The following is a 25632-nucleotide window of genomic DNA, read 5'->3' on the forward strand; positions in this document are numbered from 1 at the left end:
TGCTGGAGAGGCATACATGGCAGGGGACTGAGGGCACCCTCTGGCCAACAGCCTGCGAGGAATCAAATCCTGCCAACAACTGCTGAGTGAGCTTGGAACAGATCCTGCTCCAGTTGAACCTTGAGATGACTGTGGCCCTGGCCAACACTTTAATGGCAGCCTTGTAAGACACCCTGAAGCAGAGGATCTCACTAAGATATGCCTGTATCCTTGACCCACAAAAGCCATACGGGAATAGATGTGTGTTGCTTTAGGCTGCTAAATTTCAGGGTCATTTGTTATGCAGCAGTGGATAACAAAGTCAGTTACCAAACAGCACGTAGGAAACTAACCTGGGCAGAGAAGGTATGGGCATATTTTGGGAACTTCATATGGATTGGTTCTTCTCTTAAACCCTAGTTGATAAGAATGGACAACCACCATAACCCATTCCCAGGGCACACCAGTAAGCTGGGGATTTATTAGAGTAAGAAATTTCTATGCTAAAGGCCACAGGCCATAAAGCCCTAGCAGCCAGAGAGATCATCCTAGGGTAATGTTTTTAAGCAAGGAGTGGTGTCAGAATCAGCTGAGATGTCTGGACCCTACCCCGCACTTACTGAACCAGGATCTCCACAGCCTCCAAGTTAGACAATTCCGCAGAATGTGGCAGGTGTGCATCATCAGTAGAAACCCCTGATCTGGTCCCACTCTCCTAATTTGACATAACAGGAAATGGTGGGTCAAAGAAGTTACATGTCATTTTAAGATCCCACAGCTAGTTGGTGGCAGCCCAGGATAAGGGCACAGATCCCCATCTCCCTGTCTTCTTTGTCCGATCTGCCACAGGTGCCCCCCACCCCATGCCCCTATTCCGTGAAGAGCTCAGCTTAGCCCTGAGCCAACATAAGAAGAAAAGAACAAGAGATGTCCAGAGACAACTTCTAAGTTTCTCTTTATTTCTTTTGGAAACAGCTTCCATTCTTCATCTCTCAATGTAGTCCTGGCCTAGTGAAAAAGAAGGCTTTTCTCTCTGGCCACTAGAGAGTGCTTCCTTTGTAAGAAAAGGAACAATAAACACTTCCCATTAGGTTTCTGTCTCCAGATACCAATCAGGGAAAGACTGGCCAGGACTGGAACTAATGGCCTTGAGAACATGTGGGATTTGTCTCTGAGCCCCATTGGCTTGTGATGTTTTTCTCTGTCCTCCCTGAGACAGTTGCTCCTGTCCTGGGGGGCTCTACCTCCACCTCCCAGTCCAGGATGTCTGAGGTGGTTGCAGGCTGCTTGCTGCCCAGTTTCCAGTCTGTTCTGGTCCAGGGAAGCACCACCCCGTGGCCCTCGCTGCTTCTGGCAGGGGTCCTCAAGAGCTCACCATGTCCCAGTGCTGGCTCATGAGTGAGGACTCACATGGGTTGACGACGATTTCCTTGCCGTTCTCGGTGCCATCACCGAACATATCTGTATCGAGGCAGAGGTGGGATGCTATGTGCTCGATGTGGGAACCAGTTTTGGTCCATTGCTGGTAAGACAAAGAGGAGAGTGAATGAACTAGGTGCCATCAGTAATATGGGAGTTCTGGCATTATCAGAAAGGTAGGTGCCTCATGTCTAGGGTCACTCAGAGACTTGATTTCGTGGTTTCATAAGCTCTAAAACTGCAACTAATTGCTCTGCCGGGTATTATTGTTGGTTTCTTTTTTTAAATTGGATTAAAAAAAGTTAAAAGCAAAATCAATATGTTTACTAGGAAAACTCATTAGGAGGCAATAACTTTCCAAGCAGTACCCCAGAAAACGTGAAGCGAGTTAGTCACAGGAGCAACCTAAGAAACGATCCACACTCAGCATCTGCACGATGGCAGAGAAGTGGGGAAGAGCTGGGAGCAGCGAGTGTGATGGCAGGAGGGGCTGGGGGCTTCTTCAAAATGTGTCAGCACACGAGGGGCCAGAGCAGAGAGGCAGGTCTCATGCAGCAGGTTCTCACACTTGTCCTCGCGTGACAAAGGAGGGACTGGACACATCAGGGGAAGCACCCCGGAGAGGGCACTGAGCACGTTACTGCCAAGAGACAGTCACAGCTGCCCTGTGTAGTGGACATCCTCAACCCCGTTTCAGAGAGGAGGAAATGGACATCCAGAGAGGTCCAGTAACCTGCCATGGGTCACACAGCCTGTAAACCATAAAACAGGCATTTGAATCTTGTTCTCTCTAACACCAATACCCAGTTGGCAAGAAACTGAATGGAGACATCACTTTGCTGCTAGAGGAACTGGGCATTTGGTGCGTCCAGAATGCTAGGAAGTTTGGGGGACACACTGCCAGAGCCCAGGGCCCTGAAGGCAAGGGTCAAGTCTTGCTCATCCTTGTGACCCTGAGATCCTTGTTTGGGATCCCAGGTGGGGAACAGAGCAATGACAGGAAAGTAGAAGATGAGTGGGCATGGTGTGGTCAGTGGAAATCAATAGGCTTTCATGGGGCAGGCTGACAAGTGAGGGTGGATGTTGCCGTTGCTGCTAGCATCACAGAGGGGATCCCAGGCAGCACTTTCCCTCCCTCTCCTGACCTCACTTATCAACTCTTCCTCTTCTAACAATTTCTCTCTTTTCCTGCTCATGAGACTAAGCCCTCAACAGGCAGTCACATTACGGAGATGGTCACATCCCAGGGACCTGCTGAGTACTTACCTGTCTGTCATCTCCATTCTTGCAAAGGGCAAGAACCACTGGGGCGCCAGGGAACAAGGTGATGACTGACAGGCACAGCTCCTCCTGGAGGATCTGCTGGGTGTACGTGAAGGCCCACACCTGGGGAGAAAGAGACCAGGAAGGTTTGTTCAGGATCCAGGAAGCCACCACTCGTGGGATACAACCACACCTGTGGGTGTGATTAGCACAGGTTGGTAAGAAGCACCAAGGGTCGCAGTAGGCAATGATCATCAAAGTTACCTTGGAAAATGCTGAAACAAGTTGACCCTGGGCCTCTGGACCAGGTTACTCACTGGCTACTTCCCCTTGGCCCAAGAATGAAAAAGTCCACTTAGCAGGCCAGCCTCCTACTCTAGGACAAGGTGTCCCCCAGGCAGACATGGTGGTCAAGTGCCAGAGACTCGGAGGTCATATCTCCATGGAAATCTCCATCCCATACCCCATGAAGGGGCTTGGGCCTGGGCCATTCAGGCTGCCTCTGGGAGTCCTGAACAATTCTGGGCTTTGAGGGGGAGCCTGAACAACAATCCCAGCAGAGCTGTGTGCTCCACAGTTTCTGTTTGGAGAAAACATCTCGAGGGGGTCTGTTCCTAGCACTTGACATTTCAAACAGCCATCTAGCAGGTCAACTCCCCACCCCTCCATATCAGATACCTTTAGACTCTCCCCTGTTCTTTGAAAGGGAGTCCGAGTCAGTGTCTAGAGCACATGAGACTAGAGCACATGAGAGTTATGACAAGAGGCAGATGGAAGGACAAATGGAACAAGTGTTCCAAGGGAATGAATAAAGAAGGGTCTAGGGAAAGAAGAATGTTATGAGGATTCAGATTATTTCAGGAGGGTGCATGTGCCAGGATAATAGATCTTTTGGCCCCTGAGCTCTTGCAGGGAGAGAAGCTGAGAAATTGGATTGACAAGCAGAGTTCTGTTGGCATCAGGAAGAAGGGCATGCTGTGTCGTTCATTATGAGGGATGATTCCAACATTTTTCCTCCAAAGTACCAGAGATCACAGAGTAACTGGCTTATGAAACCACAAGCACTTCCCAGTTCTTAAGTCAGTGGGGCAGAAAGTACTGGCATAAGCAGTTTTTTACCACAGGTTGTAAAATAAGGTAACATTTACCCTTTGCCTCCATCTGGGGGCAAAGAAGATGATTCCTGAATTGGGTCCCCTGGGGAAGCTGCAGAGGATCCTTTGAGGGCTGTATCTGTTTCCACTACATCCCTGAAACAAGTTGACCCTGAGCCTGTGGACCAGGTTACTCATTGGCTACTTCCCCTTGGCCCAAGAATGAAAAAGTCCACTTAGCAGGCCAGCCTCCTACTCTAGGACAAGGTGTCCCCCAGGCAGACATGGTGGTCATCTGTCTCTTGTTCTGCACCTTCCCTTCTGGTCCCTGGTCCTCTCCTGTCCTCCACGGGCTGCTGAAAGACTTTGTTTTCTGGGACCTGGGTGGTTCAGAGGAACCACTCCCACAGGCTCAGGACCTTCTGCTGTCCTGAATACGTCCACCTTGAGTCAACCTGACTTGCTGGACAATGATGCCTGGCTCTCTTGATCTGGGACTCACCAGCCTAGTGGGAGAATGGCTCCGGCATAAGGATTCTTTTATCCCTTTTCAAACTGTTGGTGTTGGGAGAAGACCTAGATCAGAAAGCACTCCCTTGGGAGAGATGCAAATATAGACGAAACAAGACTGTCCATGAGTCTTGTTCTTACAGCAGGGCAATGGGTACATGGGCGTTTTTTATACTATTCAACTTCTGTATCTATAGATATTTGAAATTTTCTATAATAAAAAGTCATGAGATATATTCCTTGGGACATATCAAGAAGTTCTTCTCTGGCCTTGTGAACATCACATTCTACACATCCCATTTGCCTTTCTCCAAGATAAGCTGAAAGGGGAAAGAAGTCTGTCCACACAGAGGTGGTGCAATGACCAGGCTGCTGCTGCTGCTGCTAATAAGAGCTGACATTTATTGAGCGCTTATGATGTGCCCAGCATTATCCTGACAACTTTACACAGATTGATTAATTTTCATAAGAATCCTATTAAGTAGGTATTACTACTATCCTCATTTTATAGATGATGAAACCAAGGCTCGGAGAGGCTATCCAAAGTCATATACCAGCAAGTGGCCCCCACACCAACTTTCTCCAGCAGCTCTGCTCTTGCTGATGCTGGAGAGTCAGGTCTGGCTCTGAGCTCTTTTAGAAACTTTAATCCGGGGAGAAGACACCTGCCCCTGAGATTCTTCTTCCAGGTTGTAAACATTAAAACCAAAGATCAGCTCCACCTTGACAGGGGAGAGTGGCAAGAGATTCTTCTTCTTGGCCAGTTCCCAGTGACAACCTTTATGAAAAGATGAACAAAGGTTGTACTCCCTTGCCAAGGTCTGGGATGGGGCAGGCCAGAGAATAGTGCCCTCTCTAATAGAGTAATTGGGCCATGAGTATGAATGGAGGCCCACACTCTGGATTCTACACCAGACCATAGGATACACACAGTGCTGGCTTCTAGCCTGAGCCGCCCCCCTTTTTCCTCCCCAACCTTGGCTGCATATCCAAGCTGAGTCATTCCCCTCTAAATGGTCTCCCTTGGACCTGGGTATGTGTACTAGAGACACAGTCCACCCTCGGAGGACAAACCCAGGGATGAGACCCACGCAGGGTTTTGAATTAGGCTGGGGCCATTTGGGTGGAGGATTCTGAAGTCCTAAATATCCAGAATGTGATCTAGAAGGTGGGCCTAGAATATTCCTTGGTCTGTGGGGAGGAGAGAGAAGGGCCAAAAGGTCAAATGCAACAGCTGGACTACCAGGAAGCCATATGCTCTGAGGTCAGTACAAGGGAAAGACAAAGTTCATTCCTTCTGACCCATTACCTGACTATAGAGTCTGTAGGGAACCACAAATTAGTATTTCAAAAATAAATCCTGCCATTATCTTACAATCACCATCATACAATGACGTTGCGTTTTTTGTGTTAAAAGCATTAACTGATTAAATATAAAAGCCTCTTTTGAGAGCCCACTTTGGCATTTCTTCTTTTTTAATATCCTAGGGGTCTCAAAACTGGAAGTGCTGGATGGGTGGGTGGGTGGGGAGTTCTTTTGACATCCTTGACCCTTGTTGTCCACAGACGCCTCTCAGGAAGAAATGCATTTGGGCATCTGGTGCATCCCTAGGCCGGGACCTGATGAAAACATCTCAAAGACCCCCAAGGAGAATGTGTGAACAGGCACAGCTAATGAAGCCCTCATGCTAAGTGGACTTTCCATTAGTTGGTATTTCCTGGCATTTCAATAACTTAGCCTCGTCATGTCCCAGAGGAAGGCTGATGTCTGGCCACATCTGAAAGAGGAGAGGAGGGAGGAGAAGCAGGAGAAGACAGGAGCACGCAGGCGGGAAGCAAGGAGAGCATTTTCGGATTTCCATTCCGCAGCCTGTCAGACTTCCCAGAAGGGCCGTGATGAATGGGTTTATTAAAAGAATCCTGCAGTCAGAAACAGACTCTAGGAAGGCAGCAGAGGTTGCTCAGCAGGTCTGGCCTGGATTCTCTGAGTGCTGGGCCCTCTGCTGGTGGCTTCATCTGGGGGCCTGGCAAAAGCCTAGCCCATGATGGAGGTCCTGTGGCAGGCCAGGTCTCCCTAAAGGCTGAACAGGCAGGCCTCCAAGACAACTGTTTCAGCCCTGACTGAGTGGGTAAGTTAAATGTTAAAGGCTGAAAGGGCCAGTGCCCTTTTACAAAGGCTTATATGTAACAAAAGCCCACCAAGAGTTTGCCTAGGCCTTTCCTAGGCCTTGAAGCATGACAAGATAATGAAGGAATTCTTAACAGGACCCGTTTAGGATTAAACAAGTTTTATTGGGGGTCTGAAGAAACTCCCCAGACCTCCACAGACAAGTTTTATTGGGGTCTGAAGGAACTCCCCAAACCTCCATGATTTAGCAGGAGACAAGATAAGAGTAATCACCCCTGGCATCTGGACCCATCTAGATTAAGTAAATTTACTGAGGCTCCAGGAGAAGGTCTTCAGGACTCAGACCTTAGTTACAGATTAAAAGAAGTTAATCATTTATGTCTTTAGATGAATGCACACTTACAAGTAGACAAACAGCTTAGAAGGTATATAAGCTCTGAGAAACTTTGTAATTTTGAGTTGGTCTGGCGATAATTTCCAGGTTTTGTCTCTGTACCCGGTTACAGAAATAAACTCTCTTCTTTCCCAGTTCATCTGTATCTCATTATTGGGCCATGAGAATAAGCAGACCAACCCTCGGTTTGGTCTGGGAACCGTCCCTCCTATCCCAAAGCTGTAGCCATGGAAGGGCAACCCAGAGACCGCCCTGGGGGTTGGTGTGGGTGGCCCTGCCCCCTCCACTGGGATAGGCCAGCTGGGGGCTGAGGAGGAGGGGAGTCATCAATGAATGAGGAGGGGATGGACTGGGCCAGACAGCCTTGAAACCTTCTGTGCTTGGAGGACATGTCTGGAGATAGCCACTGCTGGTGGGAGCAGGGAGGGGACAGGCAGGGGGTCAGTAACCTTCTCTCGCTAGCAGATGCCAGTCTGGTCATAGCTGTGGAAGCTGGGACGCAGAGGGGCCACAGCACCCAGCCTGGGGCTTGTGGTCTTGCACAGGATGGCGAAGCAGGGATGAAAGATTGTCTTAAGACGCAACTAAAAGAGGGCCAGGCACGGTGGCTCTTGCCTGTAATCCCAGCACTTTGGGAAGCTGAGATGGATGTATCACGAAGTCAGGAGTTCGAGACCAGCCTGGCTAATATGGTGAAACCTCATCTCTACCAAAGATACAAAAATTAGCCAGGTGTGGTGGCACGTGCCTGTAATCCCAGCTACTCAGGAGGCTGAAGAAGGAGAATTGCTGGAGCCTGGGAGACAGAGGTTGCAGTGAGCTGAGATCATGCCATTGCACTCCAGCCTGGGCAAAAGAGTAAGACTCCATCTCAAAAAAAAAAAAAAAAAAGAGGCAGGAGTGAGGACGAGCCTGGGCCCAGGCAGAGGAGCTGGTCTTGGAAGGGCCCAGGGCCCCCGCCTCTGGTAGGCAAGAAACTATCAACCTGGAGCGGCGGCTCTCAACTCTCCCCACTCAGCGGACCTCTGGCAGTGTCTGTAAACATTTTTGGTTCTATGGCTGGGTAAAGGAGTGTTTCTAGCTGCCAGTGGGTGGGGTCAGGGATGCTGCTAAACATCCTATGCTGCACAGGACAGCCCCTCAACAAAGAAAGATCTGGCCCTAATATCAGTAGTGCTGAGGGTTAGAAGCCCTAGTCTCACCTGAAGGGCTTGGGCTCTGCAGGTGGCAGGCCTGTATCTGAACCATGCCCTGGCATTACTCACATACCACCTGGGCAGTCTCTCCAAGCCTCCCTTACCCCATCTGTCAATACTCTCTCCAGAAGGGGTGACACCACCAGGCATGGGCAGGGCAGCACTGCTGGTTTTGTTGTAGTTAGACAGCCAAAGTGACGCCTGCTTGTAAGAGACTCTTTCAAGGGCCAGGCCTGGTGCTAGTTGCTTCACATTCATTGTCTATTTAATTCTCATAACCACTACGGTTCCCGTTTTGTATAAGGGGAGACTGAGGATCAAAGGGGCCAATGGTTACTCTGGCAATGCCAGAAGCAGACCCCAGGGTTGATTCTGAACTTGGTCTCTCCTTGGTGAGGTGGGACCTGAGCCAAGTATCCAGGGCCTTGAACCTCTTAGTCCATACTGGGTACCTCCATGGTCCCTGAGACATAGCCTTGAAGCTCTCCCTTCAAACAAGGCATCTAGAATGGATGAGCCTGAATTCAAATGAACTGACCTCGTGATGCCTCTGGCTCTCTGACGCATCAGCTGTAGTGATTGTACCAACTGTGACAACAGCACAAGTGCACTGATGGCTGTGCTGGGGTCTACCTCAGCCCCTCCCTGGTGGAGGCTTTTTCTCCAGAGGCAGCAGGATGACCTGGTGGGCTCCTAGACACACCTCCTTCCATTGGAAACTTTGATGAACCCACTTTTGGGGTCTTTTCTTTATTGCCAGCCCATTCTGTCCTTTCCTCCCATGTGGCAAGATTACACTTACAGGTGCAATTGAAGACCACACTCAGTACATCTTTGTTGGGTCATGTTGTTGGACCCTGGGATGATACCAGGGCTAGAATCCCCACAGAGCTGCCTATTAACCTGTGAATTTGAGCAAGTTACTCAACTCTGTACATACAGTTCCCTTGTATGTAAAATGAGGATGACATCAGTCTCTAAGAGGATCACTGCAAGGAACAAATGGGTTAATACCTATCCCAGAGTGGTGCTTTCCATTAGCAAATGCTCAATTGCTGTCTGCTGTGTTGACGATGGTGACCGGGGGGGAGCCAACAAGAAGAGAGACGACCTTACAGACCTTCCTTTCGAATTCTGCCCAGGAGCTATGCTGGAGGCAGGGATGGAGCCATTCCCAAGGCTGTGTTGAGAAAGCACAGGAAGGAAGGGTGGCACTGGGCAGGGAGGGTGGCATCGGGCAGGGAGGATGGCATCAGGCAGGGAGGGTGGCATCAGGCAGGGAGGGTGGCATGCGGGCAAGGAGGGTGGCATTGGGCAGGGAGGGTGTCATTGGGCAGGGAGGGTGGTGTGTGGGTAGGGAGGGTGGCATGCAGGCAGGGAGGGTGGCATCAGGCAGGGAGGGTGACATCAGGCAGGGAGGGTGGCATGTGGGCAGGAAGGATGGCATCGGGCAGGGAAGGTGTCATTGGGCAGGGAGGGTGGCGTGTGGGCAGGGAGGGTGGCATCGGGCAGGGAAGGTGTCATCGGGCAGGGAGGGTGGTGTGTGGGTAGGGAGGGTGGCATCCAGCAGGGAGGTTGTCATTGGGCAGGGAGGGTGGTGTGTGGGCAGGGAGGGTGGCATGCGGGCAGGGAGGGTGGCATCGGGCAGGGAGGGTGGTGTGCGGGCAGCCTGTCCCACCAGCAGACTCAGGCTCACACACTTCGAGGCACCAGTGCCAGTCCAGGTTAGGGGAAGACTTTATCTTCACTTGCCCACCCAGGGTACCCACCTTGCATGCTCCACAGCCAGTAGCCCACACACTGGGATACAGGTAAAAGGGCGAGCTAAAAATATATTTTATGTTTTTCCCCTTTCTTTAAATTGGGATGGAAACTAGATTGGTGCACTGTATTCTTTCTACCTTTCACAAATATTTTTCTAGAGTCCAATAAAGTTAAGAGGAAACTTGTTAACCTGGAGACTTCTTGGGCTTCACATGTTTACAAACGGATGATGTATTTCTCTCGCATTTCACCTAAGGCATCAATTTTCTGACATCTTCAATACACACTCAGATTAAACATTTTGCTCCCAAGGTTGACAAGCCAGCCAAGAGAGGGAGGGAAGGCAGGGTGAGGAATGGATAGCACTGGGGGTGGAGCAGCATCCGGAGCCAGTATCAGAACCAGAGGACAAAACAGTCTCCTTTCAACAATGAGGATGCCCCAGAGCCTGGGGCTCACCTGCCTGCAGAGACTGTGGGGAGCTAAAGCTGAACTCAGCCCTTGGTTCCCATTCTCTGGTGCTTTTACTCCACAGTTGAGGACCCTAGAGTCTCCAGGCCAAAAGGACCAAGACTTATTTAAAAACCTATGTAGATCTCATCCCTGGGTTCATACACGGTCCTGTATCCCCAGCCAGTTACTTTACCTGGGGCTTTGCTTCTTCGCCTTTGAGCGTGTCCTCTGAGGGTAGACTATATCCCTAGTACACACCCCTAGGCGCAAGGGGGACCATTTAGTTGGGAGTGACCCAGCTTGGATGTGCAGCCAGGGTGTGAAGAAATGGGGGCAGGCAAGACAGGAAGCCAGCATGGTGTGTGTCCCACATTCTGGTGTGGAATCGGGAGTAGGAGCCTCCATTCATGCTCTTGTCCCAATGCCCATAACATCAGGGAGGGGACTACTCTCTGGCATTGTCCTCCACCCGAGACCCTGACATGGGAGTACAACCTTCCTTCATCTTTTCATAAAGATTGTCCTTGGAAACTGGCCAAGAAGAAGAATCTCTTGCCACTCTCCCCTGTCAAGGTGGAGCTGATTTATGGTTTTAATGTTTACAACCTAGAAGAGGAATTTCAGGGGCAGGTGTCTTCTCCCCTGATTAAACTTGTCTAAAAGAGCTCAGAGCCAGACCTGACTCTCCAGCATCAGCAAGAGCAGAGCTATGATATGCGGCTAGATTCTCCAAATCTATCTTCACCCTTATTGGTAGCATACGACTCTGGACTCTGGGTAACCTCTCCAAGCCTTGGTTTCATTGTTTTGGCCTCGGCCTGTATCTATATGATGGGATAATAGCAACATCTACTTAACAGGCTTTTATGTCACTTCCCTGATATGGCCTCTCAGAGACAAAAGAAGTGGGAGCAGAGAAGACTGAACAAACCATGTTTAGGGGTTTGAGGGGCAGATGTGACTCCCTCTGGACAGGCCAAGAGGCAGGACAAGTAGGAGGACAGAGGTGGGAAGAGGTGATGGGGGCAAAGCAGCCATAAGAGGAGAGAATGCGACAAAGCCCAGTGTTAGCAGAAGGGGTTGGGAAGCAGGAAGACAGGACTGGTAGTTTATATGGGAAGGAGGAGCAGACACTGAAAAGAAGAGAAAGGCCATATAAGTCAGTCCTATGACAGTGTATGCTACACACACACACACACACACACACACACACGCACGCACACGTACTCAGGGATATTATCTTAGCTGGCATGGTCATGTGGATTTCTATCAGTCCCATGTGGGTTTAACACCTCCAGATTACTTGGAAATGTATCCAAGTCGTGCCGTAGGCCCTGGAGGGCAGGTCTGTGTCTCACCCAGCATCAGGCCACCTTGCATCCCAGCAGGAATGGTCCCTGGGCCGTGGTACAGTCTGTGAAGTGGACTGAGCATCATTCTGTCTAGGAGTATTCCTCCAGCACCCCACATTCACACTGTGGTGACACCAACTCTGTTGTTCTCTCCAGGGCAGAGAGGAGAGGCATCTCAGTACCATCTTCCAGAGAAGATGCTTTGCTCACACGCAGGCCATGCCCAGGATGAGTGTGAGTTGCCCGCAGACGACTGTTGTCCCTCTCCTTTTTCACATGACAGGAGGGTCAGCTGGGATGGGCACTACTACCCTCGGTCAAATAAAGGCCTGACAACTCTCCTCAGGGCCAGGACATTGCAGGGCCCCTCCCTGAGGCCCATAGAGACCCGGCTCCTCTCTTCCCACTTCCTTATGCAGCCCAAGGCGTCAGGTACCAGAAAAGCCCCCTGTTCTGCTGGAAACAGACCAAGCACACTCCTGCCCCAGGGAAAGGGGGAAGACAACACTCTGGCTGCTGCCCACCAGCACTGCCCACACACAGATTCAGAAGACAAGGATGTGTGTCACCTACTCACAACATTTTGTAAAATGCCACTTGAGCAAATTATGTCATTCTCATCCAGGCAGTCATGCCTTAAGCAAAATCAACATCTCAGTTTCCTTTCCCTTTTCCTGTCTGACTCAAGCAGCTCCCTCCCCTGCCCTACTGGAGTAGAGATATGGTTCCTGGAAAAGCCACCGCAAGCTGGAGCGGGGTTGAGATGCCTCAAGTATTTTGTGGTAGACAATCGGAGCCATTGATGTCTGTGCTGAGACTGGGAACAACGGGTTAGTGACCACACGCAATGTCAGGGTAGGGGCAGGGCTGCAGCCAGGGCAGGAGAAGCAAGTGGACGCTGTTGCTGTAATCTAACCCAGTGGCTCCCAACTAGGGTGGGTTTGTCCCTCAGGGGGGCATTTGGTCACGTGTGAGACACTTTTGATGGTCGTGACTTATGTTGAGTTGTGTTGTGGGGAGGTGCTGCTGGCAAGAGTGGGCAGAGGCTACGGTTGCTGCTAGACCACCCATAACACGCAGGGCAGCCTCTACAACAAATAAACATCCAGCTCACATGTCAAGAGTGCTGAGATTGAGGAATGCTGATCTAGCATAAAGAAGTGAACATGGGATCTAAGAGCAGCCCCTCTGAGAAATGAGACAATGAGGGGTGCAGGAGAAAGAAGAGCTGCAGGAGCTGGACTAGGCTGGAACTGGGGGTCCTGGGAGAAGGGGGTCACATGGAGAGAGCTAGAGGGACAAGGAGGCAGCCAGGGTGCCTGACAGATGCTCCTGGCCATCTGTTGACTTGAGTCACAAGTGAGTTCAGTGTGGCCATGGACTCAATCAGCCAGTGTTGAGAGGGTCCAGGTAGGAGATCTACACCTGCAGATTTGCAATTCCCAACCCTCTCCTGAGATCTCATAGCATCCTGTTCCCCAGGACAAAAAGTAACCTCTTCAGCACCTGCAAATCTGCAATTCCCAACCCTCTCCTGAGATCTCATAGCATCCTGTTCCCCAGGACAAAACACAACCTCTTCAGCATGGGAAGAGAGACCAGGATTCGGCTCCTGCTTTCTCTCCAGCCTCACTGCTGCTCCCTCCCCTCACATCCCACTCTCCAACCCTACTCTCCCACCATCCCGCAAAGGCAGCATCCTCACCAGCGTCCTTGCTCAGCTCCAGGTCTTTCCTGGGCCACCCTTTCTTCCCTTCCCACCCTGGCCTATTTCTACTCATCTCTGAGAATACACCTCGTTTCCAAGTCCAGTTGGAAACCTTCCCTGAGCCTCACACCTAACTTGGATGCCATCTCTTGCAACTTCTATGGTACCCTGGACAAAACTCCATCCAGGACAGAGATTACATCATAATGGCTACTTTCTAGCTTATTTTTACATTAGGCCCTTTGAGGGGCCCTTCAGGTCCTACAACCTCGTCTTTCATCTCTGCATCTTCACAGTTAATAGAGAAGTATCTGTTGAATGAATAAATGAATTCACGGATAGATGAAGATATGGAATTTGTGAATCAATAAACAGGAAACTGTCAAAGCTGGAAGCATGAAAAAATCTCCAAGAAATGGTTTGTAGAGAAAAGAACAGTGAGCTGAGAACCTTGGTGAATACCCGCCAGAAGGGTATGAGAGTGGGGGTTAGGAGTTAGCAAGGAAGCCATAGAGAAAAGTGCTTTTCCTTTTTTTTTTTTTTTTTTTTTGAGATGGAGTTTCACTATTGTTGCCTGGGCTGGAGTGCAATGGTGTGATCTCGGCTTACTGCAACCTCCGCCTCCAGGGTTCAAGCGATTCTCCTGCCTAACCCCCCTGAGTAGCTGGGATTACAGGCGTGTGCCACCCTGCCTGGCTAATTTTTTGTATTTTTAGTAGAGACAGGGTTTCACCATGTTTGCCAAGCTGGTCTTGAACTCCTGACCATAGGTGATCCACCCGCCTTGACCTCCCAAAGTGCTGGGATTACAGGCGTGAGCCACCGTGCTTTAAGGCAGTCAGCAGGCCAAGTGCTATGAGATGGGCTGTGAATTTGTCAGTGACCTTTAAAACAACAGTTCTAGCCTCAGATGGGAGAAGACTGTCCCAAAAAACATGGCAGGGAAGGGGAGGTACTTTGTTGATGAATCAAGTAAAGCACAGGAAACCTTTCAGAGAAGGGACCACAAGGGGTCCTACAGACTTAGGGGAGGCAGGAGATACAGAGGTGAAGCTGGGGATGAAGAAGGATGCTGCCCAGAGACAGGGTGGCAGACAGTGATGGTTTTACCAAATCTGATGTGACTACCTGCCAGTCAGAGCTAAATCAGCTGGGAGACTCACAGAGCAGGCATTCCGTCCTGTCCCAGGAGGCAGTGTCGCCCAGCGGTAGTCTTCTCCCCCTTTGCATTTCACATCTGCGAGCTAGCTGTGCCATTGGCCTTGCCTGACCCTGCCCACGGTTGCTGCCAGCAGGTAGGACATCAACTACAACAAACTCATTAAGCTCCTGCTAACTTAATGGGCAATTTCCTATAGGCAGGATGCTGCCTGTTAAGCTGTCTTTCAGAGGAACTCTGCACTTGGAAAGCAAGCAGTGTAAGCACAGTGGCAGAGTGGGGGGATCACACTTCTCATGCTCCACTACTGGTCTCTGGGAATAAATGGGCATCTGATGTCATGTAAGAGCAGGTGATGGAGGCAGAGTCATCTGGCTGCCTCCCTCTACTGTGACACATGGTCCTGTATCCTTAGCCAGTTACTTTACCTGGGACTTTGCATCTTCGCCTTTGACCTTGGCACAGGGGCTCAACTTTAGGTTTGGGGTTTCTTGGTTGTTCTGCCTTTGAGATTCCAGGCACTTCTGTCTCTGTCGGATATTGCCCTTCTGGATGGAGGACTCCTTGGGGATGCTGGAGGAGAGTCACAGGGAGAGAGGAGAGTCCACTGCTCATTGGATTAGCAAGACTACCAGCTGGAGAGGGTGGGCAGTGTTCCGAGAATGGCAGGGCTGGGCTGTTAGAAAATATCTGCACTGCTTGGAGAAGGGCAGGGTGCCACTAAGAATGAGGTGGCAAGGAAAGACCCAGGAGCTACAGAGGGAGATGTGTCCCTGCAATGAAGCTGGTGTCAGTGAGTCCATAAGTCAGGGCTCAAACACAAGCAGGTGAGAAATACTGCTACTGGCTAACTGAAATCCTTCATGCTACTGATTCAGTACAGGGTCCCTCCTAGTTTTAGGGGTGAAGGGAGCCAACTGGTCTTCTTAGACCTCCGATATACATAAAAGCCCTCATCCAGTTGATCATTGTCTGCCTCTTCTCTAGACCAAGCCAGCTGAGGACCTCTCCTTTCAGCCAGCCAAAGCTCCAACAGGTAGGATGGATACCTGAGTTCAGGGTAGACATTCTCCAGGTACCACTTGAAGCTCTGGCAGCGCAGATTCTTCCTCAGGTCCAATCTGCTCTCAACACTGGGGGCAACGGGGTTGTGGACAGACACAAAGACAAAACACAGCTGTCAGAGGCAGGCGCCAGCAACACCAGTCCAGACCGAGAGCACAAAGCGCAACCCATGCCCATGCTCTGTGCTCACATCTCTCTGGAGGGTGCTGGGGAAATTAAGCAAGAACAGATTTCTATAACTGCAGACAGAGCTATGGAAACACTTAGCAATATCTCACAATGGTGCAGTAATGACAGTGAGGACTGGTGCTTTTACTTGAAGATGGAATTTGGGGGTGTTTTTACTTTTCATTCAAAATAAAGCTGCAAGAACATTCAGTGTGTTGTTAATAATTCACTGCTGGGGCTCTGGGCCTGCTTATTCACAATTTCTCTTTGGATTCTGCAGCCGAAACACCACTCCCCGCTGCCTCAGTCTCAAAAAATCCTTTTATTTGGCTGTTTCTGGGGCCTGGTCATGTATTTGTTCATCGCCTATTCATTGAGCACTTACTATGTGTCAGGCATTGTACCCAATGTGGGATACTATGGAAATCTTTTGAACAATAGGCAAAGATAATGAAATAAGCCATCACAGCCCAGGTGACATAGGATGAGCAGGAGGGACCTATGGGAACAACTCAGAGGGGGACCCTTGCTTGTCGGGTCCATGGTGGTCAAGGTAGTAATGGTGATGCTGGTATCTGGAAGGAAAAGGGGACATTATCTAGACAAACCAGAGGTAGGGACCCCTGCTAGAGGCAGTGGGGAGAGCCAGATAAGCACATGTGAAGATATGAAAGCAGCTCTGCGCGCAGGAAGAGTGCTGCAGGATCTTAAAATAGATGTGTATGTGAATGTATGGGTGGTGATTTGGAAGAGCAGAAACGGGTGAGTTGAAAGCAAAGACAGACCATAAAGGGTCCTGTGAGGCACTGCCAAGGAGTTTGGACTTGTTTAAAGGGCACTGGGATGAAACTGATGGGTCCTAAGCAGGGCAAGAGGTGGTTTGTACTTTGAGAGCATCTCAGTGCTGGCCCACAAATGGGTCTGATGAGCAAAGCTGGGGCCAGGGAGGGTAGTGAGGAGGCAGCTGTGGAAACTCAGGTGTTGATCATGCTTTCAAACAGGGAAGTGGGGGTAGGAATGAAGAACGACAGGCTGAGTGCCTCCACACCTCTCAGCACCCACCTAAGTTACAGCCATGTCTTGTTCTTCCTGGGCAAACACATAGAGCTGGCCTTGCTTCCTGTCCAACTCACTTCCTTCCACTCCCCACCTCAAGATTGCACTAGAACTTCTTCTTACAGAGCACCAAACACAGCTCATCACCAGACTCTAAGCTCCATCAGGATGGGAAGGTCAGGTTTCTAAAATGCTGAATATTGGGTGTTTAGCAAGGGCCTGCGTGCTCAGTGCATGATGGTGCAGGGTTACCAAGACTTGGTGATCATTTGGATGGGGAAGAGAAGGAGAGGGATTCAAGGTTGACACCTAGATTTCTGATTTGGGCAACAGGTGCAACGAAAACTCTTTATGGGGATGGGAAATATCGGATGAGGAGTAAGTTTAGGAGCAAACGTCATGAGTTCAGTTTAGGATTTGTTGAGTTGGAGGTACCAGGGAGACATCCTGGTGGATGTGTCCAGTTGATAATTGGATAGAAGGGATTGGAGCTCAAAGGATAGGTTTAGCTTAGAAATAGAGATGCAAATATCAGCAGCATAGATATAGTGCTTAATGCCAGAGAGAATATGTAGTAAGAAGAGGCTTTTTAACGGACCCTCTGGCAAGACCATCATACAAGGAGTAGGAAGAGGAAACAGCCTGCAAATGGGACCAAGCAAGCAGTGCCTAGCAGCAGAAGAAACACCAGGCCTGCAGGATTCTGGAAGCCTAGGGACCGGGGGACACCAGAAGGGCCAGGGGTGGGAGAAGACTCATGCTGATGGGGCAGCGAAAGAGGACAGTACAGGGTGCAAGGAAGTCACGAGGGAGCCAGGTGGGAGCAGTCTCAGGGCTTGGGGGCCAGGAGCGAGGAGGGGAGTGGGGAAAAGCAAGCAGACCACTGCTTCATGAAGCTGGGCATTGGAGGAGTGGAAAGGACAGAGTGTGTATGATGAGCAATGTTGGACTGAAGGAGGGTTTTTGTAGTATGTTTTCTTTCCTACCCCTCCTATTTTTTTTTCTTAAGATGTAAGACACTGAGTAAGTTTAAATGCTGATGGGAATAATGCAGCAGAAGAGAGACCAGGGACCAGGGAGAGAGTGGAGGCACCCAGAGGGCAAAGCCCCCTAAGGAGTGTGGTTCCCAAACTTGTCCCCATGTTAGAATCACCTGGTGTGGGGTCTTTAGAAAAATTCTACAGCCCAGGCCACACCCCAGAGCAAGTAAACCAATTCTCCGGAGGAAGGGCACAGACTGCAGTCGGTTTGAAACTCCCCAGGGGACTCTGATATGCAGACTAGTTTGGGAACCTCCTCGGTAGAACCTTGCTCCTCAAATTGTGGCACTCAGGCCGGCAGCATTGCATCACCTGCAGCTTCTTAGAAATACAGACCTCCAGAGTCAGAATTTTCATTTTAACAAGATCCCCAGGAAATCTGCGTGCACATTAATATTTGAGAGGCCCTGCGCCAGGAGGCAAGAGGAGATGAATCCAGGCAGTGGGAACTCGATAAATGTTGATTTATGAATGAATGCAGCGATGAATGGTGCATCCAGAGTACAGGTGGAGGGATGGAGACCACAGCAGGAAGTGCAGCCTGTCCTTTGAGACAAGAGACAGAGAAGGATGCTGCAGATGCAGTGAAGTTAATGGGTTGGTTTGTTTTGGGAAGTTGATGTCATCTATTTCATCTGTAAAACAGAAGGTGTCATCTGCTGCCAGCGAAAGAGGGGGGTGGACTAGGGGCTGGGAAGAGTGGAGGTTTAATGAAGATCGAGGGAGAACGCTAGCTAGGAGAGGCAGCAGGGCCAGTGGGCAGACTGCGGGCCTTGCTGAGACTGACGACCATGGTGTATTATTAGTAGCACCAGCTGGCATTCCCAGTTCTGTTCAGCAGCCTGTGTGCACAGGAGGACAGGGTGCAAAGTCAGATTCATCCAAGGTTGAACCTGGATGAACTGTGGGGATGATGTTGCTAGATGGACAATAGCACAGAAGGTCTGAGGACAAGACCTTTTGAGTTCAGTTTTTAAAAGAGTAGAATCCAAGCTAGAGAGGGAAGGCAGTGAGGGGGATGTGGTTGATATGGCCAACAGATTGGAAGTTCTGATGAGGACTGAAAATGAATGCCTTGGAGGTTTGGAGTGAGAGAACCTGAGGGGCGGCATGGATTTATGGTTTCAGAGGTGCAAATCATTTTGGTGGGTTCTGATTTAATCCTCCCACTCAGTGATGGGTTCAACCTATGAATTTAGGCTGCAAAAAACCCATCTGCTCAACAGCCTTCGTATGATGAGTGGGTGATGTTAGCATGACAAAAAGCCACTGGTTGCCCCCAAAGAAATATAAATGATAGCATTAGTGAAGTTGCTATTTTTCTCTACTCTAATCAGCCCTGGGCTGGGGAATACAGGGTCACTCCAGGTTTTGAAATCAGACAGGTGTGGTTTGAGCCGCCATCCCCGTCTGCCATGGTGTCATCTAGGGCAAGAAGCTTAACCTATAGAAGCCTCAGTCTCCTCATCTATAAACCAGGAGTCATTATGCCCATTCCTCAGAGTTGGGAGGATTCATGAGATGCCTTATGTAATGGTATCTAGCTTTTATTTATTTATTTTTAATTAATTTATTTATTTTTTTGAGATGGGGTCTCGCTCTGTCACCCAGGCTGGAGTGCAGTGGCGTGATCTCGGCTCACTGCAACCTCCGCCTCCCAGGTTCAAGTGATTCTCCTGCCTCAGCCTCCTGAATAGCTGGGACTACAGGTGCCCGCCACCACGCCCAGCTAATTTTTGTATTTTTAGTGGAGATGGGGTTTCACTATATTGGCCAGGCTGGTCTCGAACTCCTGACCTTTTGATTCACCCGCCTCGGCCTCCCAAAGTGCTGGGATTACAGGCGTGAGCCACTGCGCCCAGCCTGGTATCTAGCTTTTAATAAACATTCCTTTCTCTGTCCTCTCCTCCCATGAAGCTTGAGCACTGCTGTAGAGGACATCTGTACACATGCTGTTCCTCCAAGGAAGGAGAGAGCTTAGGCTTGGATGACCTAGAACTTGGAGGGAAGAAGTCCCACCTAGAAGGACTAAGGCTGTCTAGTCCTGCCTCCTTCCTCTCTGCAAAAAGCAGGAAATATTGGTCCATTGCACAAGGCACAGCTCAGCTCCCCGAGAGCTGGCAGTCCAGGTTGCCAGGCAGTCATTCCACAAGAGCTGCCTAAAGCCCTGCACATCCAGAGCTGGGCAGGAGCTCTGAGGAATAGGAAAGAAGCCACAGCCTTGGGCCCTGCGGGAGCTCGGGGTAGCTAAGCTGACTGGCCTATCGGCACCCATTTGTATCGGTCCTATGAGCTGGGCTCTTTTGCAGTCTCTGCCCTCCTCAACCTGAAGGGACACTTACTTTCCGAAGGGCCTCTCCAGGGCAAATGGCCGGGCAGCGTAATAGTATTGCTTGTATTCATCCATCCACACTTCAGCTGTCCGCTTGGTGTTCCTGGGAAGACAAGGAGTGACAAGGAATGTCAGTAAGGGGCTGTCTGAGAGGCCCTGCGAGTGCCAGTTAAAATACACATGTGTGGGCTGAGCTGGCAGGTCCACCTAGGTGGGGGCCACCACGGTCAACTGACTATCATTCCTGTTCCCAGGGCACTGAGCCCAGCCAAGCCCCACCCAATCTCCAAAGGGGTCTTTACCCCAAGACACAAGATTTTAGTACAGGTTGAGTATCCTTTACAAGAAATGCTTGGAACCAGAAGTGTTTTGGATTTGGGTTTTTTTTATTTGGAATATTTGCATACACATAATGAGATATCTTGGGGATGGGACTCATGTCTAATCTAAACATGAAACTCATTCATGTTTCACATACACCTTATACACATAGCCTGAAGGTAATGATATTTTTCCCTTAGGGATGCTGAATAAACTGTGGGTTGTCTGCCTGCATTTTGACTGCGACCTGCCACATGAGGTCAGGTGTGGAATTTTCCACCTGTGGCATCATGTGGGTGCTCAGAAAGTTTCAGATTTTGGAGCATTTTGGATTTTAGATTTTTGCATTAGGGATGCTCACCTTTAGTAACAACAAACCTTTCCCCCAAAAGATACAGACCAGGAAAATCATGCCAGAAACTGAACTTCTGTGGCTATTAAAGAAATAGGGAGAAAAGGCTCAGGAACCCTACTGGCATCCCTTCACTGCCAGTAACCAAGAGTGCAAAGGCAGGGCCTGTGTGGGCATCTAGCTTCTGGCTGTCCTCGGGCTCTTGCTCCCGGGTTCTGTCCTTTACCACAGTGGAATTGCTCAGGTCCCAGCTCTCCAAGGAGAAAGTGGGCACACACAGGTCTTCCCGTAGGCTGTGCAGTTGCCTGCTGCAGGTGTAAAGAACTAAGTAATCAGGCTTCTTTTTCCAGACTTTTTGCTAGCATTCTAGTTTTCAAAATCAGGTTATCTGCCCTGACTCTGACCCCACGAATCACAGAAAAGGAGACAGACAGAGAGACAGACACTAAGGATCCCTCAGCCATCAGGGGTACCAGAAAGAGCCCCAGAAAAGAGAGAAAAGATGTCAGAAAACAGTCAGATGGCTGGTGGCCTGGACAGCGGTGGTATCTGCTGAGGCCAAGTAAGGGAACTTGGGGCCTAACTGAGAAGGGGTTGCTCTTTCAGATGCTAGCTCTGCTTTAGAGCAGAAGCATTCAAGAGAGGAGCATGGCAAGCCCTTCTAAGCTAGGACCTGCAATGACACTTTATGCACACACAGCCTGGTCGGTGGAGCACTGGAGGCAGTTAACAGTGCCTCCCTGGCCCCCTCCACTGACCTAGCCATTAGCACATTGGAAGCTGTTTAGCAGACATCTGTGCCACAATCTTCTAGAAACTGAATGACCTACCAGTGGCATGCAGGACGCCCACTGGCCAGGGCCCAGTCTCAAAGGCAATGACCGTCTGGAGCCCCAGGCTCTTCCCCTCATTTCCAGGCCGGCCCCCCTCCAGGCGGCCACATGGCTCCTGCACAGCCACCACTTCCCTGTGCCAGACGTCCCCAGAGCACCTTTACTTTTGAAAACCTGAGAGCTGAGGTAGCCCTGCCTTTGTTCCCCACTGCTTCCCGGCCTGCTGATTTTCTCATCACCCTACCCTTGCCCTTCACGTTTTTGCAAAAGTTGTGGCCAATTTTCCCCTTGCTCAAACCTACGTCTCCTCCAGGACAGCTGTGTTGGGGTGGCTGTGTCAGGATGTGATGACACAGCTCCCCCTACCCCAATGGACCAAATGACAGAAAAAAAGGAAGAGGAGACCAAGTGGAGGAGTGAAGCTATCAGATGACAAGAGACAGACGGTGGGTGAAAGAAAATCAAGAGGAAAAAATGGAAAGAGGAATATTCACAAATTATTTTGAAAGGAGAAGAGAAAGATCGAGAGGAGAAATCGAGGAAAAAAGAGTGGATGAAGGGAGGAAGCAGGGAACAGGCAAGTGGGCACTCTTGGGTCTCTAAGTCCCCGTAACAACCACCCCCAGACAGGAGGAGAGCACACCAGCAGACAGGAGCCCAGGGTCTCAGGCCCTGCCCCAGCCTGGACCCTTTGACTCTGCTGGCCAGGCCCTGGAGCTGGCACCTAAGCTGCATCCCTTGGGCCTTCCCATTCCCTGCATCTGCCCAAAGACCGCTCCCCTAGTGACCCAGCCCAAAGGTGGGGCACTGGCTCTTCTAGAACTCCAAGGTAAAAAGGGCTGCCCCTCCCCCATCTCACAAAACCCCAAATATCCGGAGCCCATGCCCTGTAGGAGGGCATTGATGGGTGACTTGAAGCCCACGAGGCCTCACGTGGGGCCTTCTGAAGCCTCAGAAGCATTAAGGAAGCCTCCGGCCCTAACACTGGATGTGACAGGCCTGCCTTCCCTACCCCAGCAGAGTCTGGGTAGTACGAGGTGCAGCCCCGGCCAGTCCAAATCACACAGGCAGCCTAACAGAGCACCAGGGAAGGCTGCAACCCTTACCGGCAGCCACCCAGCCATGGCTGCCTGTGCTGCTGCCCACCCGCGCTGAGCCCCTGGGCACTTACTTTATATACGTGTTGGCATTTCCATCAGGGAAAACGTATGGGTGCTTCTTCCGGAAGACGTGCCCCACTCGGCTGCAGGGGATGATCTCTAGGCTGCCCCCGCACATCCACACTCGGAAGGAGATTTCTGCAAGACAGTCATGCCCCTCCTATGACCTCTTATTATTGCTGCTCCAGCTTTGAGGTCCCAGGTCTAATGAAATGGTGAGGCCCCCGCAGAGGCCAAAGAACAGACTCTGCAGCCAGTCTGTAGGCTCTACTGGCTGAGAGACCTCAGTTTCCCCTTCCATAAATGGGAATAGTCCTACCACTTCGGAGGGTGGTATAAGTGAGCAGGGAAACAGTGCAAACCAGCACGCTGGCCTCTGGAGCATATTCAGGGGCCAGCCCGGCAGGGCAGGGGCTCTGCAGCAACGTCTTAGCCTGGAAAGGAGGAGCCTCGGGGGCACCAAGAGAGTTGCCTTGTAACTTGCAGAAGAATTCATTGTGGAAGTCTGGTTAGATGCACTCGCTGTGATCCCAGAGGGTTAGAGTCAGGACCAATGCGAAAGAAATTTCAATCTAGAATACGGGAGAATTTTCTAACAATCAGGGACAAGGTGACCATTGTGAGAAGACTCGGGACAGGCTAGAAAACTTCACGGCAAGGATGCAACAGAGGGGACTGAGTCCCCAGAAGGCCTCAGGGCAAGGTGTCCACAAAAGTTCCTTCCACAGTGAATGCAATTCTACCACTGGGGAAAAGCCATCTGAACCATAACTCAGGAGGAGAAAGTCTGTGCAGTTAACTAGAGCTGAAAGCAGCTCTAGAAAATGCTGGAAGCCTCAAAGCTGTTGTTGCTGGTGTCCCCTAGGTTTGCACACACACCCATTTCTTCCTGGTTGGCTGCTGCTATGGGCCCTCAGAGAAGTGGGTGGGATGGAGTTAGCAGAGGCGGCTGTGATGAGTATATTTCTCCCCGGGACTGCACCCTAGCAGGCTTGAAGTAGTGCTTCTGCCCTGAGAAGGAAGTGGTGGCATACCAAGAGGGGAGGGAGGGAATTTTATCACCCTCATTGGTTAAAATTGCCAGTGCATGGTGACATTCAAAAGCAGAATGACTGTGAGTGTTAATATTGCTCTTAAATTTTCTACAGATAATGTACCCCCTAACTGACCGCAGCGAGGGCAGGCTGCTTCCTGCATCCCACTGGGCCTGTCACTGGTAGAAAAGGCGGCTCCTCATCTGTAGGTATTCTGGTCTGGCTGATGCTTCTGAAGTCGAGCCCAAGCATGTGGCTGCCCATGTGAGGAGCCATGGGGAAGCAGGCTGGGTGTTCAGGTGAAGGGAACAAGGATATAGGTATTACAGGGCCTTCATATCACATGTGTGTCCTGCACCATGCTCTCATTCACCTGTCCCCAGCCACCTTTACCTGTCACCTACCTGAATCCTCCCACATTTCCTTGGAAAGGCCCCTGGACTAAGGTAAGACTTCTTTCACACTAGCCCTACTCCACCACCTTCTCTGCACCCGCCCCCTCTGCCTACTGCTGTTCACTCCCAGGAAACCAGGATTCCCCTCAGGGTGGGGACCATGTAGACTCAAGGAAGAAGAGAGGACTTCTCATGACTGCTACTGAATCATGGCAATAACATGGGGGAAAGGAAACAGGAAGAACTTAGCTTCACAGTCAGCAGGCCCAAGTCTGCAGTAACCAACTAGCTGCATCCTTGGGAAACCTGCTTAAGCTCGCAGAGGCCTGATTTGCTCTTATGTCAAACAAATGTCATGAAAACACTCCACTGTACTGCCGTCAGCATCAAATCAAATAGAATTTTGAGAACAACTGTGTAAATGCTAAGTGTCATTGAAAGATCAGCAGCAGTTATTATGAGACATCCCTCTAAAGCCAATCTCTTTAAAACATGGACATCACCCACCTGTGCCCCCTTTTAACTTCTTAAATGACTTACAGATGCTTCTTCCCATCTTCTGCCACACTGCAGGAGACACCTGAAATGTGTGCACTTCACATTTGAGATTTTGACTGTCCGTAAAGTCCCATGGTATAGAGGGAGTTGGCATTTGGCTGGGGCACTGTTTGAATCGTTTTTCACATGAGTCATTGAGCAAGGAGTGAGCTCAGCCAACTGCCTGGCACCCACATCCCCATCTTGCAGTAGCACATAGAGGAACCTGGAGGTCCGTGCGTGGAGTTGTGTCAGCACGTGTGAATTTCAGTCTCATGTCTGTGCGCCAATCAACTCCTCTCCAGAGACTCAAAACAGGGCCTGCTCCAGTTCCCAAAATGGAAAACCCTCCAATACCTCAACACTAGAGATGGAGTCCTTGCTCGCTAGATATAACTTACACATCTTGTGCCAGCTTTCTTCTAAAGATATGTATGGGTTTCATCTACAGTCTCTTCCTTCCCTTGTATTCAAATGAGACATATGTTCCTTTGCCTTTGCAAAGCGAATCCCTCCAACCTGTGCCTCCACCCCGTGCCTCCACTCCATGCCCCACCCCCATTCCCCACGAGCTGTTTATTTTCCTATGATCGCTCCTCCCAGCTCTTTATTTCTCTCTGAATCTACTGACCCCTCCCTTCTGCTACAGCCATGCACAGGTCCCCAGCTAGGCCAGCACCATTGCCTGGCCCTGATCCTTCTCTACCTTCCTTCTGGAAGAACATGCCAAATCCCATGTTCTTCTCCTACATCCCCTCAACACTCTGCCTCCGAGCATTTCCTGACACTGCTGTCACCTCTGCTCCCAGAGTTCGCTGTATGCTGAGGACTGGCCTCCATCCTACCAGCCCCAACTCTGCCCCAGGCTCCGGCATCAACTTTCCATGATTGGCTGAGGTATCTATGGAGGTGCACGGGAC

General features: G+C 50.4%; 1 protein-coding gene across 2 annotated transcripts in view; it reads right to left on the reverse strand.

Annotated features, from left to right (window-relative positions):
• Positions 1–909: 909 nt before the first annotated feature.
• GALNT14 (polypeptide N-acetylgalactosaminyltransferase 14) overlaps positions 910–25632 on the reverse strand; it is a 231735-nt gene continuing 207012 nt past the window's right edge. The window contains exons 10-15 of one of the 2 annotated variants that reach the window (XM_032172611.2): positions 22758–22884; positions 20091–20183; positions 15469–15552; positions 14848–14992; positions 2665–2784; positions 910–1501 (exon numbers count right to left, since the gene is read on the reverse strand). In XM_032172611.2, the coding sequence (XP_032028502.1) occupies positions 1343–1501; positions 2665–2784; positions 14848–14992; positions 15469–15552; positions 20091–20183; positions 22758–22884 (728 nt within the window). In that variant the 3' untranslated portion in view covers positions 910–1342. The remainder of the gene's footprint in view (positions 1502–2664; positions 2785–14847; positions 14993–15468; positions 15553–20090; positions 20184–22757; positions 22885–25632) is intronic. The other variant, XM_032172613.2, reaches the window with a different exon arrangement.

Source organism: Hylobates moloch, unplaced genomic scaffold, assembly GCF_009828535.3.
Source record: "Hylobates moloch isolate HMO894 unplaced genomic scaffold, HMol_V3 SCAFFOLD_13, whole genome shotgun sequence".
Classification (NCBI taxonomy): domain Eukaryota; kingdom Metazoa; phylum Chordata; class Mammalia; order Primates; family Hylobatidae; genus Hylobates; species Hylobates moloch.